Genomic DNA, 20071 nt, shown 5'->3' on the forward strand with positions numbered 1-20071 from the left:
TATCAACCAATGTTAATATTTTAGAATTAGTTCGTTTCCTAACTCCAGCAGAGTATGAAATAATCTGTCCTCGAATAAATGCTTTAAATGTGTCCCATAAAATTCCACTAGAGATCTCTGCTGTAGAATTTGTTGAGAAAAACAAATCAATTTGTTGTTTGATAAAATTAACAAAGTCTAAGTCCTGCAATAAAATAGAGTTGAACCTCCAAGATTTAGCATTAATAGATGAATCCATTATCCTAATAGATAACTTCAAAGGTGCATGATCAGAAATGGTAATAGAGTCATATTTACAATCGATAACATATGTAAGTAAACGGTGATCAATGAAAAAGTAATCAATTCTTGAATAATTATGATAAACATGAGAAAAGTATGAAAACCCTTTGTCATTGGGGTGTAAAAAACGCCAAATTTCGCAAATTGCTGAATCAGTCATAAAGGAGTTGATAATATTTATTCGGAAGAACCTGGGTGGGCTTAGATCTATCCATCGAAGGCTTTAAACAACAGTTAAAATCCCCACCCATTATCAGTCTGTACTGATTCAAATTGGGAAAGAATGTAAATAGACTCTTAAAAAATTCAGGACAATCAGTGTTTGGAGCATAAACATTAACTAAAACAACTTTTTGATTAAAAAGTAGACCAGTAATAAGCAAAAATCTACCTTGTGGGTCTGAAATTGTTTCATGATGTATAAAGGAGGTTGAAGAATCTATAAAAATGAAAACGCCTCTTACTTTGGCTTGAGAATTCGAATGATATTGTTGGTCTAAAACCTAAAAAAGCGTTGATTATCCACTTTCCTTACATGAGTCTCTTGTACAAAGATAACGTTAGCATTCGTTCTAAGGAATACTTTGAATATTTTTTTCCGTTTGATCGGATGATTTAAACTATTAGTATTCCAAGAAACAAAATTAATAACCCTATCCATATTGACAATATTTATTACAATTAACACATAAGGTTAAAAAAAAGATGAACTCGTGAATTCGGAAGAGGGAAGTAAGTTCAAGGACGAACCGGAAGTCACGGCACTGCAACCATTTTTGTAGTTTCATATCAGCCCATGAAGTAAAACTAAGCATAAAGCAAGCAAAAAGAAAAGAAAGAAGAAAAATCCCCCTCCCTCCACCCTCAGAACCCCAGGAAAAAAGCCAAAGAGAGGCAAGCAAGCAATCTAACACTAAAATTACCCCCATGTCTCAAGACGGCAACTGAAACAAAAAAAAAGTTGAATAAAAAATACAAACTACCCATATTATAAGAAAGGGTTGGTATAACAAAAATTAAAATATAAAGTTAGTATTATATATATAAAACAAAAGGATTTAAAAATAAAATGATAAAACCCATAAATGAATAATACTGAATTAGTGTTTTAAAAGAAAGTTTAAAACTTATTCAAACACCTCAAAACGGATGTGTCGTTCCAAGCACTAAAGTCTTTCGGGAAGAAGAAACGACATTTTATTTTTTTTAAAAATCTTAATATTTAAACGTTAAAATAATAAAAAAGTGTATACAAACTTAAAAGAAAACCCTAATAAATTACTTTCGAAACTAACAGATAAATAATATGAAAAAATTACAAACTCAGAATAAACCAAAAACGAACTTTTACCATGTATAAAAAATACATGTAAGCCATACATAAAAAAATCAGTTTATAAAAGATCCAAATCTATAAACTAATTATTACATTAGTCAACCCGATAAAATGTTATTCTTCCAGAAATCTTTGAGCATCCGCTGGAGATTTGAACAGCCGATAAGTTCCGTCTTCGAGAGAAACTCTCAAATGTGTTGGAAATAAAAGTGCTTGCTTGTAGCCTTTCTGATGAATTTCCGACATAACCGATTTAAAAGCCATTCCTGCCCTTAAAACTTCGGGACTGTAATCTTCCAGAATACGGAATTTAAAATCTTGAAAGATGATCATACCCTTTTCCGTGCAGCCCGAATCAAACGTTCTTTGGTATGAGGGTAGTGGATCTGGAGAATTACTTGTCGTGGTTTCAAACTTGAATCTGAATGAAAACGAGAAATGCGATGTGAACGGTCAATTATTAGCGGGGAACCCAGTACTTCTGAGCCAAAGACATCCATTAAAAATTTGGAGAAAAAAACAGTGAGATCGCCATTCTCAAATTTTTCCGGAATCCCAGTTAACCGAAGATTTTGTCTTCGAGAGCGGTTTTCAAGATCAGTGATTTTAGATTTATAACGATCCATCTGTTGAGAAGTCGAAGTTTGCTGTTGTCGCAAAGTTTCAATTATACGATCTCTCTGGCGAGCGGCTTCTTCAAGAACTAAAATACTTGATGTTGTTTTTGTGACTCCAGTGTAAGTGCTTGAAGTTTTGCGTCAAATGTCTTTAAAATTTCATCGAACGTAGAAAGCTTTGCGGTTAATTTACTCTCCAGTTTTCCAAGTCTGTCGTCCATAAGAATCGCAATTGCTTCTAAAGTTACCGGTTCTTTCGTCTGTTTCGATTCCTTTGCTTTAGACATTTCAGCGAGTTGAAAATGATTCAAACAGTTGAAAAAAATTTCATATGTCTAAACCCCTTTAGAATAGATATAAAAAGATCAAAGGGGGTGTTTGCAGGTTAAAAAAAAGTAAAAGGTTTGGAGCAAAGCCTAAAACCGCTTCACTCCATAAGCGCCATCTTGAGACTCCCCATAAATAAAGTTCTCAAGCTCATTCAAGCTCAGGTTGCAGGAATTACAGTCTTACGATGGTACGTAAGAAAGTTCCATTCACTCCGCAGAACTGAGGCGAGAGAGAGAGGTATTTGTAATCCGAATGTCGCTGATCTTCCCGTTGCTCTCCGAATCCTTCAGGTGAGCCAAACGTTGACTTCACTAAGGGTACCGTCTTCAGGTGGTAAAGCGACTGACCCAGGCAGGGGTAAAACACACCGGTAGTTCCCACACTGTGACAGCCACTGGTCCAGCTCCGCGACGTACGAAGTATCTCCAACAGTGATTTGCCTTCTTCAGTGAACTATCTCGCCCAGACAAGGGTAAACTCGTAAGTGGTATTCACAATAGCTTCCCCCTCACCAGAGAACCCACTCCTGTGGATTAACGGGCTGACAATCACACTTCCGTATTCGAACGGAATCGAACTCACCCCTCATGGGCTACTTGGAGGGAGAGTCCAAACAGAGATCTCTTTGTCACTAGGTTTTCTCTGTTTCAAACCTTCCTCTCCTCTCTGCAAACCTCTTCCAGCTGCAGCGCTTGTGAGGGTCATTTACCAACACTCTGGATCGATCTCTACTCACCCCTTTTAAACTCCTGAAAGTTTAAACCAGCCACCCCACGCACTGGTGTCTTTCATTGACCGAAGCCATCTCGACTCTGACTGTGTCCTTGTATATTGCAACTCTACAAATCTCTGGTGAGACCGCACTTAGAGTATTGTGTTCAGTTCTGGTCACCTCATGATAGGAAGGATGTGGAAGTTATGGAGAGGGTGCGGAGGAGATTTACCAGGGTGTTGCCTGGATTGGAGAACAAGCCACATGAAGCAAGGTTAGCAGAGCTGGGACTTTTCTCTTTGGAGTGTAGAAGAATGAGAGGGGACTTGATAGAGGTCTACAAGCTTATGAGAGGGATAGATAGGGTGGATAGTCAGTACCTGTTTCCCAGGGCACCAATAGCAAACACCAGACGGCATAGGTATAAAATTAAGGGAGGGGAGTTTAGGGGAGACATCAGGGGTAATTTTTTGTTTTACACACAGGGTTGTGCGTGCCTCGAATGAATTGCCAGGGATGGTGGTGGAGGCTAAAATATTAGGGGGGATTTAAGAGCCTCTTGGACAGGCACACGGATAAAAGAAAAATGGATGTAAAGATTTAATTTATTAATTAGTTTATTTTTCTTTATTCTCTTTTGGGAAAATCCTTATCCGTGAAGGTTCGGAGATGACTGGAAGGATTTTTTTTTCTCTCTCTTTTTTAAAAATTTTATCCTCAATTGGACTGCCCAATCTTTCTTCTTCTTTTTCTTTTTTTTTTTTGGTTTCAGTTTAGTTAGCGGTTTTCCCCCCTTCATCAAATAAAATTTCCAGGTTTTTGATGATTGCTATGAGGAGTTGCAGTTTTTTTTACCGTTGTAAATATAACAGCGTAACATTTTACCTGTCTGATTTTGACGTTCTGATTTTTATTGCTGTTTATATGTCTTTTATATGAGAAGTTTAGCAAACAGATAATATAAAAGACATTACGCTGTTATGAAAAATGGTTTGGAGAACAAGTCACATGAAGCAAGATTAGCAGAGCTGGGACTTTTCTCTTTGGAGTGTAGAAGAATGAAAGGGGATTTGACAGAGGTCTAAAAGATTATGAGAGACATAGAAAGGGTGGATAGTCAGTCCCTGTTTCCCAGGGCACCAGCAGCAAACACCAGAGGGCATCGGTACACATCAGGGGTAAGTTTTTTACACAGAGGGTTGTGAGTGCCTGGAATGACTTGCCAGGGATGTTGGTGGAGATTAAAACATTAGGGGAATTTAAGAGCCTCTTGGACAGGCATATGGATGAAAGGAAAATGGATTTATTGATTTAATTTATTTTTATTTATTTATGTTCCTTTATTCTCTTTCGGGAAAACCCTTATCCGTGAAGGTTTGGAGATAACTGGAAGGATTTTTTTCTCTCTCTTTTTAAAAATTTTATCCTCAATTGGACTGCCCAATCTTTCTTTTTCTTTATTTCTTTCGTTCTTTTTTTTTTTTTTGGTTTCAGTTTAGTTAGTGGGGTTTTTGTTCCCTTTATCAAATAAAATTTCCCGTTTTTTTATGATTGCTATGAGGAGGTGTAGTTGTTTTTTTGACTGTTGTATATATAACAGCGTACATTTTACCTGTCTGATTTTGACATTATATACGTTCTGATTTTTATTGCTGTTTACATGTCTTTTATATTATCTGTTTGCTAAACTCCTCCTCTGATTTGTATATTCTTTATTTGAAGATCAATAAAAAGATTGAAAAATGAAATGAAATGAAAAATGGAGGGTTACGGGGTAGTGCGGGTTTAGTACTATTTTTTTAAGGATTATATGGGTCGGCACAACATGGAGGGCTGAAGGGGATCTACTGTGCTTTAGTGTTCTATTCAAAACAAGCCGCAGGGAAAATCATTCATTGTCCATCAGATAACTCCACCTCCCTCACCATAGTAAACAAGTCTTTCTCCCCCTCCCCCCACCTCCCTTCCAATTTCTCTCTCTTCCCCCCCCCTGTTCCTAACTCCTCTTCCTTTCGACTTTCTGGCTGTCTCTCTCTCCTCCTCCCTCTCTCTCTCCATCCCCCCCCGTCTCTTATCTCTCTCACCCACTCTTCTGCATCCCTTTCTGTCTCGCACCCACTCTCGATCCTCCCTCTCTCCTCCTTTTTCAATTCCTCTCCCACTCTCTCTCTCTGTCCCTCCTCCCGCACCGTTTCCACACACACACACCCCCTCGCTCCCCACTCTCGCTGCTTTCCCTGTTCAGTTGGTCTCCCCCCACCCCCCGTCACTTCCACTGTGCCTTTCAAACTTATCTCTCTCGCTCCTTGTCTCTCCCCATCCCTTTCTGTCTCCCTTTCTCTCTCTCCCCCTCCCTCTCTCTCTCCATCCCCCCGTCTCTTATCTCTCTCCCCCACTCTCTTTCTGCATCCGTCTCTGTCTCTCACCCACTCTCGATCCACCCTCTCTTCTCCCTTTCATTTCCTCTCCCACATCTCTCTCTCTCTCTCTCTATCTCCCGCATCCTTTCCACAGACACACTCCCTCGCTCCCCACTCGCGCTGCTTTCACTGTTCAGTTGGTCTCCCCCCCCTCACTTTTACTGTCTCTTTCAAACTTATCTCTCTCTCTCTCCTTGTCTCTCCCCCTCCCTCTCTCTCTCCCTTTCTCTCTCTCTCCTCCTCCCCCTCCTCTGCCTCTTCTCAGTTTATCCCTCGCTCTGTCCTCCCACACTCACTCTCTCTCCTTCTCTCTCTCTCTACGGCAGACGATCGCCTGCCTGGTTGCGAATGTGATCTGCGCCCTCGCCAGCACTCCCGCCGTCATCCTGTACTCGCTGAACGTCCGCATCTTCCCCTGCATCGGGTACTGCTACACCGGATGCCGGATGGTGAGTGTTCCGCCTGCCCCCCACACACACACACACACACACACACACACACACACACACACACACACACACACACACACACACACACACACACACACACACACACTAGCGAGCCAGCGCTCATCCACACACTCCCACCCCGCACCCACGGCCTTCCCCCTCTCCCGCGGCGCTACCTTGCTCCCCTCGCCGTATCGCTCCCTCTCCCCTCATCAAGCTCCTCGGAACCCTCCTTCCCCTCTGTTGTAGCGGCCCCTCTCTCCTCTCCTCCCCCTCCCTCCCTCGACCACGTCCTCCGGCAGCTCCTTCCACAGACGGAACACCCGTATCCCTCTAAACCTTTCCGATCCGTGTCCCCGTCCGAGTGTCGTTAATGTACCTGCCTCGACCACTTCCTCTAGCAGCTCCTTCCACAGACAGACCACCCGTACCCCTCTAAACCTTTCCTATCCGTGTCACTGTCCGAGTGTTGTTAATGTACCTGCCTCGACCACTTCCTCCGGCAGCTCCTTCCACAGACAGACCACCCGTACCCCTCTAAACCTTTCCTATCCGTGTCACTGTCCGAGTGTTGTTAATGTACCTGCCTCGACCACTTCCTCTAGCAGCTCCTTCCGTAGACGGACCACCCGTATCCCTCTAAACCTTTCCTATCCGTGTCCCTGTCGGAGGGTTGTTAATGTACCTGCCTCGACCACTTCCTCCGGCAGCTCTTCCCACAGACGGACCACCCGTATCCCTCTAAACCTTTCCTATCCGTGTCCCTGTCCGAGTGTCGTTAATGTACCTGCCTCGACCACTTCCTCTGGCAGCTCCTTCCACAGACGGACCACCCTCTGGGTGAAAAAGTTTCCCCTCGGGTCCCCTATTAAATCCCTAAACCCTGTACCCTCTGGTTCTTGATTCCCCGACCCTGGGGGAAAAGTCTGTTCACATTCACCTTATCTGTGCCCCCTCGTGGTTTTACACCCCTCTGTCAGGTCATCCCTGTGCTCCAGGGAATGAAGTCCCTAACTGCCCGACCTCTCTCCGTAACTCAGCTCCGCGAGACCCGGCGACACCCTCGTAAATTCCCGTGAGCTCCCGCCTCCGGTACACGCTGCCCTGTCCGACGATGGCGGCCATGACAAACGCCGCCTTCACCGCCCCGTCTGACTGTGACCCCACTTTCAGGGAACCGTAAACCAAAACAGTGCGTTCCGTTCATCGAAAGCTGAAGTTCTGATACAAGAGTTAACGCAGATTTCTCTCCACTCCCCCCCCCACACTTCTAAACACATCTCCGTCTCCTACACTCCCCCTGTCTCCCCACCCAACGCGCTCCTTCCCTCTCCACCGACTCTACACACACCTTTCAACCACATACCCCTCCTCTTTCTTACCGGCCATCTCTCCCTCTCCCACTTCCCCTCTCACTATCTCTTCCTCTCACCCCTCTCTTACCCTCCCTCGGAACTCCCCCCACCTTCTCTCTCACACTCTCAACTCCTCTTATCTCCCACACTCTATCTCCCTTCTGCTCACCTTTGTCTTTCACCTCCCTTTCTTACCTCTCTGTTTCTCACCCCTCTCTCCAGTCTCCCTCTTTCACCCCTGTCACCCCTTTCCGTCTCTCCCACTCTCTGGCTCTCACCCTCCGTTTCTCACCCCTCTCCCCCAGTTTCCCACCTTACTCTCCCCTCCTTGTCCGACCTCTCTCCTCTCCTGCCTCACGTTTCTCTCACCACTCTCTCTACCCTTTGTGTCTCACCACTCTCTCCCCCATCTGACTCTCACGTCTCTCCCTCTATTAACTGTCCTCTGCCACCTCTTCACTTTTTCCCCCTTCCCTACTCCCATCTCTCTCCTACCCACCCCCTCTCTTCCTCACTCATTGTCCCCCTTCTCTTCCTCCCCGTCTAGGTCTTCCACCTCCGCCTACCCCACACTCTCACTCCCATCTCTACCCTCTCTCCCCCTCTTCTGTATCTCTCTCTCCCCTCCCTCTCTCTCTCTCTCTCTCTCCTCTTAGTCTCAACGCATTTCTCTTTCTCTCTCCCCCTCTCCACTCCTCTCTTTCCGTCTGGCTCTCTTCCCCCTCCCATGCTCCCTCCGCTCTGTCACTCCGCCAAACACCGAATCTCGCAGAGGTTTGTCAGCGGGATCACGGTGATCTTGCTGGTCATCTGCCTGGTCTCGCTGGTGATGTCCGTCCTCACGGCCATCGCCAACTGCAGGGACCTCGAGTGCTGCGCCGCACAGCCTCCGGCGGTGAGTGGGATCTTCCTGTGCACGGGTGTGTGTGTGTGGGCGGCGAGGGATGGGGCATGGTAGAAGGGATGGGGAAGGTGAAATGACGGTGGGGAGGGAGCAAGAGACCTGGAGGGATAGAGAGGGAAAGGGTGGAGAGAGGAGGATAGGGTGGAGAGACAAGAGGTGGGGGAGAGATGGAGAGAGAAGAGGGGACAGAAGGAGGGAGAGAGGGGACTGAGGGAGAAAAAGGCTGAGGGAGTGGGTAGTGGATCTCATCTCCTCTTCTCGCCTCTTTCTCCCCTCCCCTCCTCAATCTGACCCCTCCCTCTCCCCCACCCTGCAGAAAATGGTGGTGATCCACGCCAACCAGCTCGCACCGCCAGACCTCGCCTCCGTCTTCTCCGGCAAGCCGACGCCCACTCCTACCTTTGACGGGCCCCAGTGACGACACGTTCCCCTACTCCACGGGGCAGTCTGAAGGATTCGGGCCGAGCGACCTAAGGCTCGGCCTGAAAGAAAAATCAAGGCGGGAGTTTGGAGACTGAGGAGGGGAGGGGAGTGTAATGGTGCTAGCCTCTTCCCGTAGTCACATTCCTCCCCTTGGGACCCCCCCAATTCCAGCTCCCTTTTTACGAATCGCCCTCTCCCACCCTCGACATGCGGTCACTCCTGAAACACTCCGCTCTCTGTTCCCTCGCTCTCCCCTCTATCACCGCCCATTTCACCCTGGCTGGCGGCCATTTTGTGATGGTTGCTATTGACAACCGTTGTCCTCGCATCATAGAATTGGGCACACGCTTTTCCTCACCTCCACTCACTTCCCTCTCTGTTTATTCAATCTCAACTCCTCATCCCTCCTCTCCTTTCCCTTCCTCCTCGATCTCCCAACTCTGCATTTAACCTTCTACCGACAGCCATTTTGTGACAGTGTGAGACCCTCCTCCCCACTTCCTCCACCACGAAGTGTGTCACGGCCTCACACTCATCATCTTGTCAGCCTCCTTCCGATCCCATCACTCGCAAACCCCTTCCCTCCCTCCCCTCGCTCTCCCCTCCCCACCACCTCGATGCTCCGCATTGTATGCTGTTTGGCTGCCATTTTCCGATGCCAATCTTCGCCTCTCCTCATCGCACTCTTTCTCTCTCTCTATTACCAGGTGAGTCATCCCCTACTCACCTTATCACTCCTGACACCCTCCCCTCTCTGACTCCTTGCCCTGACTCCCACCATCCACCATATCCCGTGTGGTGAACATTTTCTGAAGGAAATTTCGCTCCCCTTCCCAATCCCTTCCCACCGTCGTTGAGTGAATCGCTACCCTCTCCCTCCGTTGAGAGACTCAACTCTCCGACCTATCAGCTCTGACCGCGTCCCCGACCACTCGCTCCCCCTTTACCCTTTGCCCACAACCCCCCCTTTTCTTGCCGTCCGTCTTATTTGCGAAGGAAAGTCACCACCCACCCACCACTATTGAGTAAGTCACGCCCCCCACACTCCCCATCCTGTTCCTACCCGCCCTGTCCTATCTGACCCCTCTCTCCCAGTCCGAGCACTTCACCTCCCTTCCCGTCCCATCAGTTGCCCTCCCTCCCTCCCTCTCCTTCCCATCAGATCCCGTCGCTCCTCGTCCCATCAATCCCCTCCCCCCACGTCCCATTTTCCCTCGCTCCCCGCCCCATTACTTCCACTCCCTCCCCGTACCATCAGTCCCTTCCCTCCCGTCCTATAACTGTCCGTCCTCCCTGTCCCATCACTCCTCCCACTTACACGTTCCATTACTCCCCCTCCCTCCTAGTCCCGTCACTTCCTCTCCCTCCGCGTACTATCATCCCCGCTCCCTTCCTGTCGTTTCACTCCTTATCACCCCGTCTTTCTCCATGTCGGCCACCAGTTTGTGACAGGGACTTTCGCCCCTCCCCTTTCCGTCCCCTATTGAGTCAGTGACTTCGCCACGCTCACCGTCTCATCAGTCCACTCCTCTTCCTCCCAAACCCCTCCTCCCCAAAACCCACATGTATATGCGTATGTGTGAATATCTGAGATATATACATTAGTTTATTCAATGAAAAACCTCATTAGAATTAACACATATATACAATACGCAAGACTATATAAAACACAAATTAAAATACCGTTATTACAATCAATAACAAACTCGATCCCGGGATTGTATCCATGGGCACCGCATGTTCCTTCGCCATAGATTCTGAGTGTGACAGTGGCCATTGTAAGTCAGTGTCTCACTCCATCCCTGGCGGCCACATTAACCAAGGATTCGCCCATTTTAAATCAGCGCGTCCCTCCCTCTCTTGTGCTCACTTCTACCAAAGCCGTCACTCCCTCCCCAGCGGCCATTTGAAGTCAACGTGTCCTTCACTCCTTCTCTGCCGCTCACTTTATCCAAGGCCCCGTCCTTATATTAAGCGACTCCCTCCTTGGTCCCGTTTCAACCCGGCCGAACGGGTTCTCGTTCAGTCACCACATCTCTCCCTTTGTCTCAACAGAATTAACGATGGTGACGGCCGTTTTCAATCGGCGTCTAGCTTCCCCCCTTCCAGACGCTCGTGTTAAACAAGGTATCACAAATCCTAAACTGCCCCGTCTGACATTTTAAGCGAAGCAGCGGCTATTTTATGTCAGAGCGTCACTCTCTTCCAACAGATCATTTTACATCGACCCATTACCCCCTCTCTCTTCTCAATGTGCCACTGTCTTCATTTCGGCCACTTTACCCTATGCGTCTCTCCCTCCTGTTGGCCACTTGAAGTCTGTCCATCACTCTCTCCCTGCCGGCCATTGTAACCAAGGACTCAGGGACTACTTCAGGTCGGGCCGCCACTCCCTCTAATTTGTCACCTCCTGGCGTCCATTTTCTCTCAGTGTATCCCTCCCTCCCTCGTGATTATTTTCAATGTGCGCGTCACCCCCTCCCTGGTGACAACGTTATGTCGGCGCGTCACTCTCTCCCTAGTTATGATTTATATTCTGGCTTTAATTCAGAATCCTATTTTTAATTATCATGTAACTCCCACCCTGTGACAATTTTCAGTCAGTGCATCATCCCCACCCTGTCGGTCATTTTAACTCTGCCTGTCACTCCCACTCTCTTGTCAGTGTATCACTCCCTCCCTGACGGCCATGAGAAACAAGGTGACCACGGGCATCTTAATTCCGCCCACCGCCCCCTCCCTGGCGTCCATTGTCACTCAGCCCATCACTTTCTCCCAGAGACCATTTTCAGTCAACCTTTCACTCCCTCCCTAGTGACCATTCTAAATCCTTCTGTCGTTCCCTCCCTGGTCACCATTTTCAATCAGGAGCCCCTCGCAGGACAGACACTCTCGACCACCCTCCACTCGATTGCGCAGACTGTTTATCAGAAATAATAAATATATCGCAAACAATGGAGACCAATCCGACATCCTCATCTCCGGATCCTGTGCGTCATCACTCTAAGTGTCGTGGAGAGAGGAGGATACAGACACCAGGAAACGTGTGTGGTAATATTCCCGGTGTCGATACAGAGACCCGACACCGTGCGCGGTAAAACTCTCGGTGTGGAGACAGAGATCGGGAACTGTGCCTGGCAAAATTCCCAGTTTGGGATATGGAGAGCGGGAACCGTTCCCTGTATAACTTCATGTGTGTTACGTGGACACCGGGAACCGGGCGCAATGAATCACCCGGCATGGGGACACGGAAACGATAAACCTCTCTCACAGGTATTCCCCCACCCCCCATCTTCAGAAAGGCGTGTGAAGGTCCTTCCGTCCGATCGTATCCGGCGTTTCCGCCAGGAGATGAGCATAATCAGTGTTACAAAGCCGTCAACATCCACACAACCCTCGACTTTCCGCGTAACTAATAAACCCATCGGCGTTCTCGTTAAATTTCGTAAACCCCGCTCCGAGTTCTGTCAAATACAAAATTCAGGCGTCCCCGCCAATTTCCAGGATCCCATTCGCGTTGGAAATGGGAGGGAGATGGTGAGTGTGAATGGGAAGGGCCAGATCCCACTGGGAGATCGGACGCCAGGAGTGAATGAGAAGCGGTGCAGATGGTGGGGTAAGTGGGAAGAGACGGGGCCCATTTGGAGTTTGGACGATGCAAGCGAATGGGTAGGGGTGCGTCCCGTTAGGAATGTGGATGGGTGGAGTGAATGGGAAGGGGTGGTGTCATTGGGAGTGTGGATCTTGGGAATGAATGGCAAATATTGGCATTGGATTGGGATTGTGGTCCGTGGGAGAGGACAGGAAGGGTGGAGTTCCGCTTTGCAAAATTATCCTCAACTTCGATTTCATCCTGGGCGACTTTTCGACCCCTGAAATCAAATGTGATTGTTAGCTGCTATGGTTATGATTCCCAACTGTACTCCCTTGCCCGTTTGTTCCCAATCACACACTCTCCTGGTCTGTGCGCACTGCATCCCTCCCCATCTCTGTGACCACTTCTACAAATATTCATCTTGTGTGTGTGTGTGTGTGTGTGTGTGTGTGTGTGTGTGTGTGTGTGTGTGCTACAGTTCCAAGGTGAACACAATGAGAGTCTCCTCTATAATCTGATTCAACTCGAGGTCTACAAACCGTTTTGTTCCTGTGTCTTACCCCGGGAGTGTGTGATGGGACGGTGTGGGGGGATATTCACTCTGTGTCTGACCCCGGGAGTGTGTGATGGGACGGTGTGGAGGGAGATTCACTCTGTGTCTGACGCCGAGAGTGTGTGATGGGACGGTGTGGAGGGAGAATCACTCTGTGTCTGACCCCGGGAGTGTGTGATGGGACGGTGTGGGGGGATATTCACTCTGTGTCTGACCCCGGGAGTGTGTGATGGGACGGTGTGGAGGGAGATTCACTCTGTGTCTGACCCTGGGAGGCTGTGATGGGACGGTGTGGAGGGAGCTTCACTCTGTGTCTGACCCTGGGAGTCTGATGGAATGATGTGGCTCAACGCCGGTATTCCTTCCCCATCCCTGTCGTATTCGGGACCCAAGTGAAATCACATCTGACATTAAGGTCGATTTTAACTGTCTGCGCAGGCAGTTAGCCACGATCGGGGTAGGGTGGAGATGAGATCCTGGGCACCCAGACTCTGAGACGCTGCTGCACCAGTGTGAGGAGCTCAGACCCATTATTGCAGTTTACCGGGGGCTGGGGGGGTGGGGTCAGCAGTAACCCCAGGTCACTGTTTCTCCTTTAATGAGACTCGAGTCCGACACCAGGACAGGAAGTTACAGCAGTTTATTGATTTCATCATGACAAATGTAAATTAAACAATGTGTGAGCTGCTGACGTGCGGGAATAAATAAGCTGCTCCCGACTCACTCACAGTCACACACAATTAACTGACCGGCGACAACGAGTGACCGGTTGAATAATCAGTCCCGTTTCTCACCGTCACTCTGCATCGGTGAACCTATGATTATAAAATCACATTTCAGGGCCGTGTCCGGGATCGCTGCAGATCCAGGGTCACTGCCGAGGGATTTGTCAATTTAACATCATTACATCGACCAGTCTGCTGAATGCACTGTCCTCAGCAAAGGGAGCAAATCGATTTGCTCCCCAGATAAACTCACGCCGGGACGCCGGTGTCCCAGAAATAAAACCGCCGTCCACAGGATCTTCATGTCTGTGTATTTCCCCGGTGTGTAACGTGGGGAGTCTCGAACCCGGAAGCAGTGCTACTGGACATGAGGCCGAAATACGTCACTGCGGGGGCACAAACAACCACACAGAGTGCGAGACAGGAGCCAGTTCCGTTAAAACCGTTGGGAATTACACCTGGAGTGTGGCTACTAAAGGTAAGGGCAGGAGTTAAGGGGGAGGGCGGGAGTTAAAGGGGAGGACGGGGTATCAGCCTAAATGTCCCGATCCCGCGGGCGGGGATGTTCACACATTCAGATGTTCACACGGTCACTGTCAGTCCGGGTCTGGGTTCCTGCAAAGATCTCAGTTCCTTCCCCCCAGTCTCACTGAACCGATTCTCCACCAGCCTGAAACAGATGGAAGAATAAAGATGAAATGAATAGATTACACAACAGTGTCAGTATCAGGGACTGGGGTGAATGATTCAACAACACTCACAGACAAATTATTTTATTACATTCAACATTAACACAAACACTCACCAGATCCATTCCAGACTCGGGAGGGTCAGTATGAGGCGTCGTAGAGCGGGGACAGATCGGTCTGTCAGCGAGTTTGAGGACAGGTCCAGACACATAAGTGATCTGTTTGTACTGAGAGCGGAGACGAGATCCTCAGTACCAGAATCTGTGAGAGTGACATTGACCAGCCTGCAGATGAGAGAGAGTGAGGGTGAAGGACACAGAGAGATAGGAGACGGTACAAATCCCCAGTGTTATATCAATAACACAATTACTGATCACATTAATGTTTAGAGTCAGGCACCCAGTGACTGTAAACACAATTTCCCACAGTCTGGTACTTACCATAGTCTCTGTATTTTACACTCTGGGTTCCTCAGAGCCGCAGACACCAGTTTCACTCCTGAATCTCCCAGTTTATTATTACTCAGGTTCAGTTTTGTCAGTGATGGGTTTGTACTGAGAGCGGAGGCGAGATCCTTGGCACCAGAATCTGTGAGACCGACTCTCTCCAGCCTGGAGATGAGAGAAAGTGAGGGGGAAGGACACACAGAGAGAGGAGACGGTACAAATCCCCAGTGTTTATCAGTAACACAATCACTGAACACATTAATGTTCAGTGTCAGACACCCAGTGACTGTAAACACAATCTCTCACAGTCTGGTACTTACCAAAGTGTCTGTATTTTACACTCCGGGTTCCTCAGAGCCGCAGACACCAGTTTCACTGCTGAACCTCCCAGTTTATCATTATTCAGGTCCAGCTCCGTCAGTGATGTGTTTGTATTGAGAGCGGAGGCGAGATCCTCGGCACCAGAATATGTGAGACCGACATTGTTCAGCCTGGAGAAGAGAGAGAGTGAGGGTGAAGGACACAGAGAGACAGGAGACGGTACAAATCCCCAGTGTTTATCAGTAACACAATCACTGAACACATTAATGTTCAGTGTCAGACACCCAGTGACTCTAAACACAATCTGCCACAGTCTGGTACTTACCCCAGTTTCTGTATTTTACACTCCGGGTTCCTCAGAGCCGCAGACACCAGTTTCACTCCTGAATCTCCCAGTTTATTCTCCCCAAGTCTAAGCACAAACAGACAAATTTATGAACAAAGTGATTCAAACCGTGGGTCTCGGGGAATTTCTCTCACTCGGATATTTCAGGAAACATTAAACCCTTCAGTAAATCACTGATAGGAGTTCCCATCACTGTCAATGTCCCTCACTGCCCATCTCCAGGGTATTCACCGAATGTCAGTAATTTAGTCTGTCGATGTGACCCTGTAAACTCCACATATTCTGTATCATTCCCTGATGGCTAGACAAAATGTTCCTGATGTGAGAGGGTCGCAAGGAGTAGGGTTGAAGTGGAGGAAGTCCCACAGTGAGACAGAATTGTGAATGGGGAAATGTCGAAGGGAAATGACACCACAGGAGGAAGGGGAATGTGGATGTGAGATCTCGCAGGAGGAAGGGGAATGTGGATGTGAGATCTCGCAACAGGAAGGGGGATGAGGAAGAGAGATCCCACAGGAGGATGGGGACGGGAGATCCCACAGGAGGAAGTGGGATGGTTGAAGAGAGATCCCACAGGGGAAAGGGGGATGGGGAAGCGAGATCCCACAGTAGGAAGTGGGATCGGGAAGAGAGATCCCACAGGAGTAAGGGGGATGGGGAAGAGAGATCCCACAGGAGTAAGGGGAATGGGGAAGAGAGATCCCACAGGAGTAAGGGGGATGGGGAAGAGGGATCCCACAGGAGTAAGGGGGATAGGGAAGAAATATCCCACAGGAGGAACTGCGATGGAGAAGAGAAATTCCACAGCAGGAAGGGAATGGGGAAGTGAGATCCCACAGGAGGAATGGAATGGGGAAGCGATATCACACAGCAGGAAGGGAATGGGGAAGTGAGATCCCACAGGAGGAAGGGAGTTGGAGAAGAATATTGCCATATAAGGAAGGGGGATGTGGAAAAGTTGTCCCACAGAAGGGTCAGAGGGGAAAAGATTATCCCACAAGATAGATTGTACGGGATGCAGTAACAGATTGTATCGAAGGGGTGTTATGAACCTAGGATCATAATCGAGACAGGAGATGCACCCATTGGGTCTAGGTATCTGGTAGTGAGCAAAGTCACACAGGTGGACTGACGGTAATAGTCGCACCAATAGGAAGGGCAGGGGAGGACAATCTCACAATGTTATTTCTCTCCTCACTTGGACAGTCTGCTGACGGTCTGTTGTCCCTCATTAGGCAGGGGATGTGAATCTCTGACCCACCTGCTGCAGTCAATGTCGATCTGAGTGTCAGTAACAGTGAGAAGGAACATTGTCAATGGACGTGTCACAGGCAGCGAGAAACACGGCCATTTCTATGGTTTACTACCATTAAACCAATGGCCGTTGTTCACTGATCGGATGTAATTTCCAAAATTCGTTCACAAGAAACAAGAACACTTTCCCTTCCTTGGGGAATTACTGATTGATCCCCTGGGCATTTGTCACAATTCTTCACAATCTGATTTACTACAAATTTACCGAAATTCCTTTACATTGAAACAACGCAATGGAACAGTTTCACAGTTCAGAGTGAGAGATAAATCAAGTTACCTCAACTCCTGGCACTTGTGCAGCCCGGGTCCCAGCCGCCGGATTCCTTCACACCGAATGTGGCAGTTCTCCAGGTCAAGGTGTTTTATTGTATCACAGAGTCCGATGACATGAGACAGGACCGCGCAGTCAATCGGGGTCAGAGTCATTCCACTGAATGAAAGTGTTTCCACAGATCCCAGAGCGGCCTGAGCCAGTCCACGATTCTGAGACTCAAACAGGTAGTGCAATGTGTTCAGGAGGCTCCTTTTACCAGCTTCACTCTGGGTGTTTCCACTCTGGCGTTTAACCTCCTCCTTCACCCAGTCAATCACCCGGCAGGTTGTTTGATGAGGAAACGGACCCAGAAACTCCTCCAGGCCCCGAGCTGTCATTGGGGAGGAGAGACCAGCAACAAAACGGAGAAATACCTCAAACTGCCCATCTGTCGTGTTGTGGGCTTTAGTGAGGAATTTCAGGATATCCCCGGGAGGTGGATTCAGGAATTGTGCGACTGCAGCTACAAACTCTTGGATGGTGAGGTGTGGGAATGTGTACACAACGCTCCGGGCAGAATCCTCTCTCTCCAGAAGCTCCATCAGGAACCCGGACAGGAACTGGGAAGGCTGCAGATTGAACTTGATCAAATCTCCATCTGAAAACACAATCTTCTTCTCGGACACTCCTCTGAAGGCCATCTGACCAACCCTGAGTAACTCATCACGGGGGTTCTCAATCTCACGGCCGTGGTTTTTCAGGATGTTGTAAATATAGTAGGAGTACAGTTGGGTGATGGTCTTGGGAACTCGCCGTGGGTCCCTGACTCTTTGTGTGAAGAAGGGGCCCAGTGCCAGAGCGAGGATCCAGCAGTAGGAGGGGTTGTAGCTCATGGTGTACAGGATCTCGTTCTCCTTCACGTGTTTGAAAACAGCTTCTGCCACCGTCTGATCTTCAAAATGCCTGATGAAATATTCCTTCCGTTCCTCACCAACAAATCCCAGGATTTCTGCCCAGACACTGATGTCAGCCTTTTCCAATAAATGTAATGCAGTGGGACGGGTGGTCACCAGCACTGAACACCCTGGGAGCAGCTTGCCCTGGATTAAACTGTACACAATGTCCGACACTTCACACCACCACTCGGGATCTGGGCACTGGTGCTTGGGTTCTGTATCTCTCCGAATGTCAGCAAAATCTATTCTGTGCTTGAATTCATCCAAACCATCGAATATAAACAACAATCCCTTTGGGTTCTTCCAGACCTCTCTCAGGATATTCCCAAAGTAAGGATACTGATCTAGAATCAGTTCCTTCAGGTTTATTCGACAGTTAATAGAGTTTAAATCCCGGAATTTGAAAGTGAAGACAAACTGGAATTGTTGGTATATTTTCCCCGTTGCCCAGTCATATACAATCTTTTGTACCATTGTTGTTTTCCCGATCCCCGGGACTCCGGCCACTGCTGCCGAACTCCCAGATTTGGATTTACTTCGGGAAAAACTGCTTTGGAATAACTGATCAGTCTGGATTTTTTCCAGCTCTCCGCGGAGATGTTTCTGTCTCCACTCCTCGTGGTCTCTGCCTCTTGCCAGCAGCTCATGTTCCACCAGTTTCCAATCTCGAACAGTAGAAATGACCGTGAGCTCAGCGTATCGATCAACCAGCTGGAAAACCTTCACCTTCTCCCTCATCAGGATCGTGTTCATTCTCAGTGTTTCAGTTTGTGCCCGCAGAGTCTCCTTGTGTTTCTGTTGAACATCTTCCATGGGAATAGAGAACATTGTCAAAATGTTAAATGGTTCAATGGACAAAGAAATTCCTAAATGCATTCCAATATTCAGAGTTTGAGATTACATAAATTAATTCAATGCTTCCATTGATATTAGGACAGGAAGTACATTTCTGTTCACAGACAACCGAATTAACAGCAATGAATGTCCCTGAAAAATGTCCAATCCTCATATTCTGGTACTCATTACTTGTGATGGTAAGCTTTCCTCTGATATCCTATTGCAATCCTGACTGCACCCCCGTTACAACATCATTTCACTATATTTAAAGGATTGCTTGCATCATTAACAGATAATGTTAATACTGATCTTGTGTGGAAATACGGAGAGCAGGACACTCTGCATTTTGGCAAGTCTGCACACTGGGGAGTCACAGGTGTCCACTGCTCTTGCATCAAAACAGGAGCAGAATATGCGGGAAATACTCAAGTCGGGCAGCGTCTGGAGGAGAATCACAGTGAAGTTGCAGATCGATAACCCATCGGAACGACAAGAAAGAAAATGGCTAGTTTTCAATCGCAGTGATGGAGGATTGGTGGAAAGATGAAATCTCTGTTAATGGAAGAAATTAGAAGAGTCTGTCTCAATGATGTACATTGTGTTTGTGGCAGAGGGTGGTGAAGTCTTGGCCACTGCTACTCATCAGTCTTGCTGTGGGGGTGTAGGGCGCTGTCTTATGAGGCCTCCGTCTGTCAGAGTCGACCATGGATGTCCTGCCCCTGCAAGCTAGGACACTCCGATATGGAGAGGAAGCTTTTGCCGATGTAGCAAGCTCCCTCTCTCCGTGCATCTGATGAACACAAAGGATCGGCAGAGACTGACACTGCTCGGCACCAGAGGTGTCGCAGGATATGCCACAGTCTGTGTTGAACAGACTGCTTTAGGGGCTCCAGGTCAAGAATTTTCCCTCTGGGTTTACTCTCAATCTCTTCCCCATGAGGGGTGCAGTTGCAAGGTAGTGGAGTTTTGAGATCAGAGTTTTCTTGCTCCTGGGTGAGCTGCCAATCACGGCCAAGGAGCCCCATCTGCCCAAAGCGACTGGCTGTAAGGCACCAGTAACCCGCCTTTGCCCCTTCTCCTTTCGGAAGAAATGCTTCCACTGTGCTTAGTGGCTAAACCACATGTGAAGGCCGGGGGCTGGACTTGGTTGTCAGAGGCTATTTGAGTCACACGCCACTGGGAGCATTTCATAGGTCGTGGCAGCTTAT

The 20071-nt window shown here is 48.1% G+C and overlaps 2 protein-coding genes across 2 annotated transcripts in view; one reads left to right on the forward strand and one right to left on the reverse strand.

The window, feature by feature from the left end:
• Positions 1 to 20071, forward strand: part of LOC140723236 (uncharacterized) — a 701392-nt gene that overhangs the window by 181465 nt on the left and 499856 nt on the right. The window lies entirely within an intron of this gene.
• Positions 13602 to 18954, reverse strand: LOC140723240 (NACHT, LRR and PYD domains-containing protein 3-like). Its single transcript, XM_073037839.1, has 6 exons — positions 17095 to 18954; positions 15483 to 15569; positions 15157 to 15327; positions 14831 to 15001; positions 14507 to 14674; positions 13602 to 14371 (listed from the first exon to the last, which is right to left on the reverse strand). Exons 1-6 carry the CDS (start codon positions 18900 to 18902, stop codon positions 14284 to 14286), a joined length of 2493 nt encoding a protein of 830 aa, XP_072893940.1. The 5' UTR covers positions 18903 to 18954; the 3' UTR covers positions 13602 to 14283.

The sequence above is a fragment of the Hemitrygon akajei genome, unplaced genomic scaffold (assembly GCF_048418815.1).
Source record: "Hemitrygon akajei unplaced genomic scaffold, sHemAka1.3 Scf000105, whole genome shotgun sequence".
Classification (NCBI taxonomy): Eukaryota; Metazoa; Chordata; class Chondrichthyes; order Myliobatiformes; family Dasyatidae; genus Hemitrygon; species Hemitrygon akajei.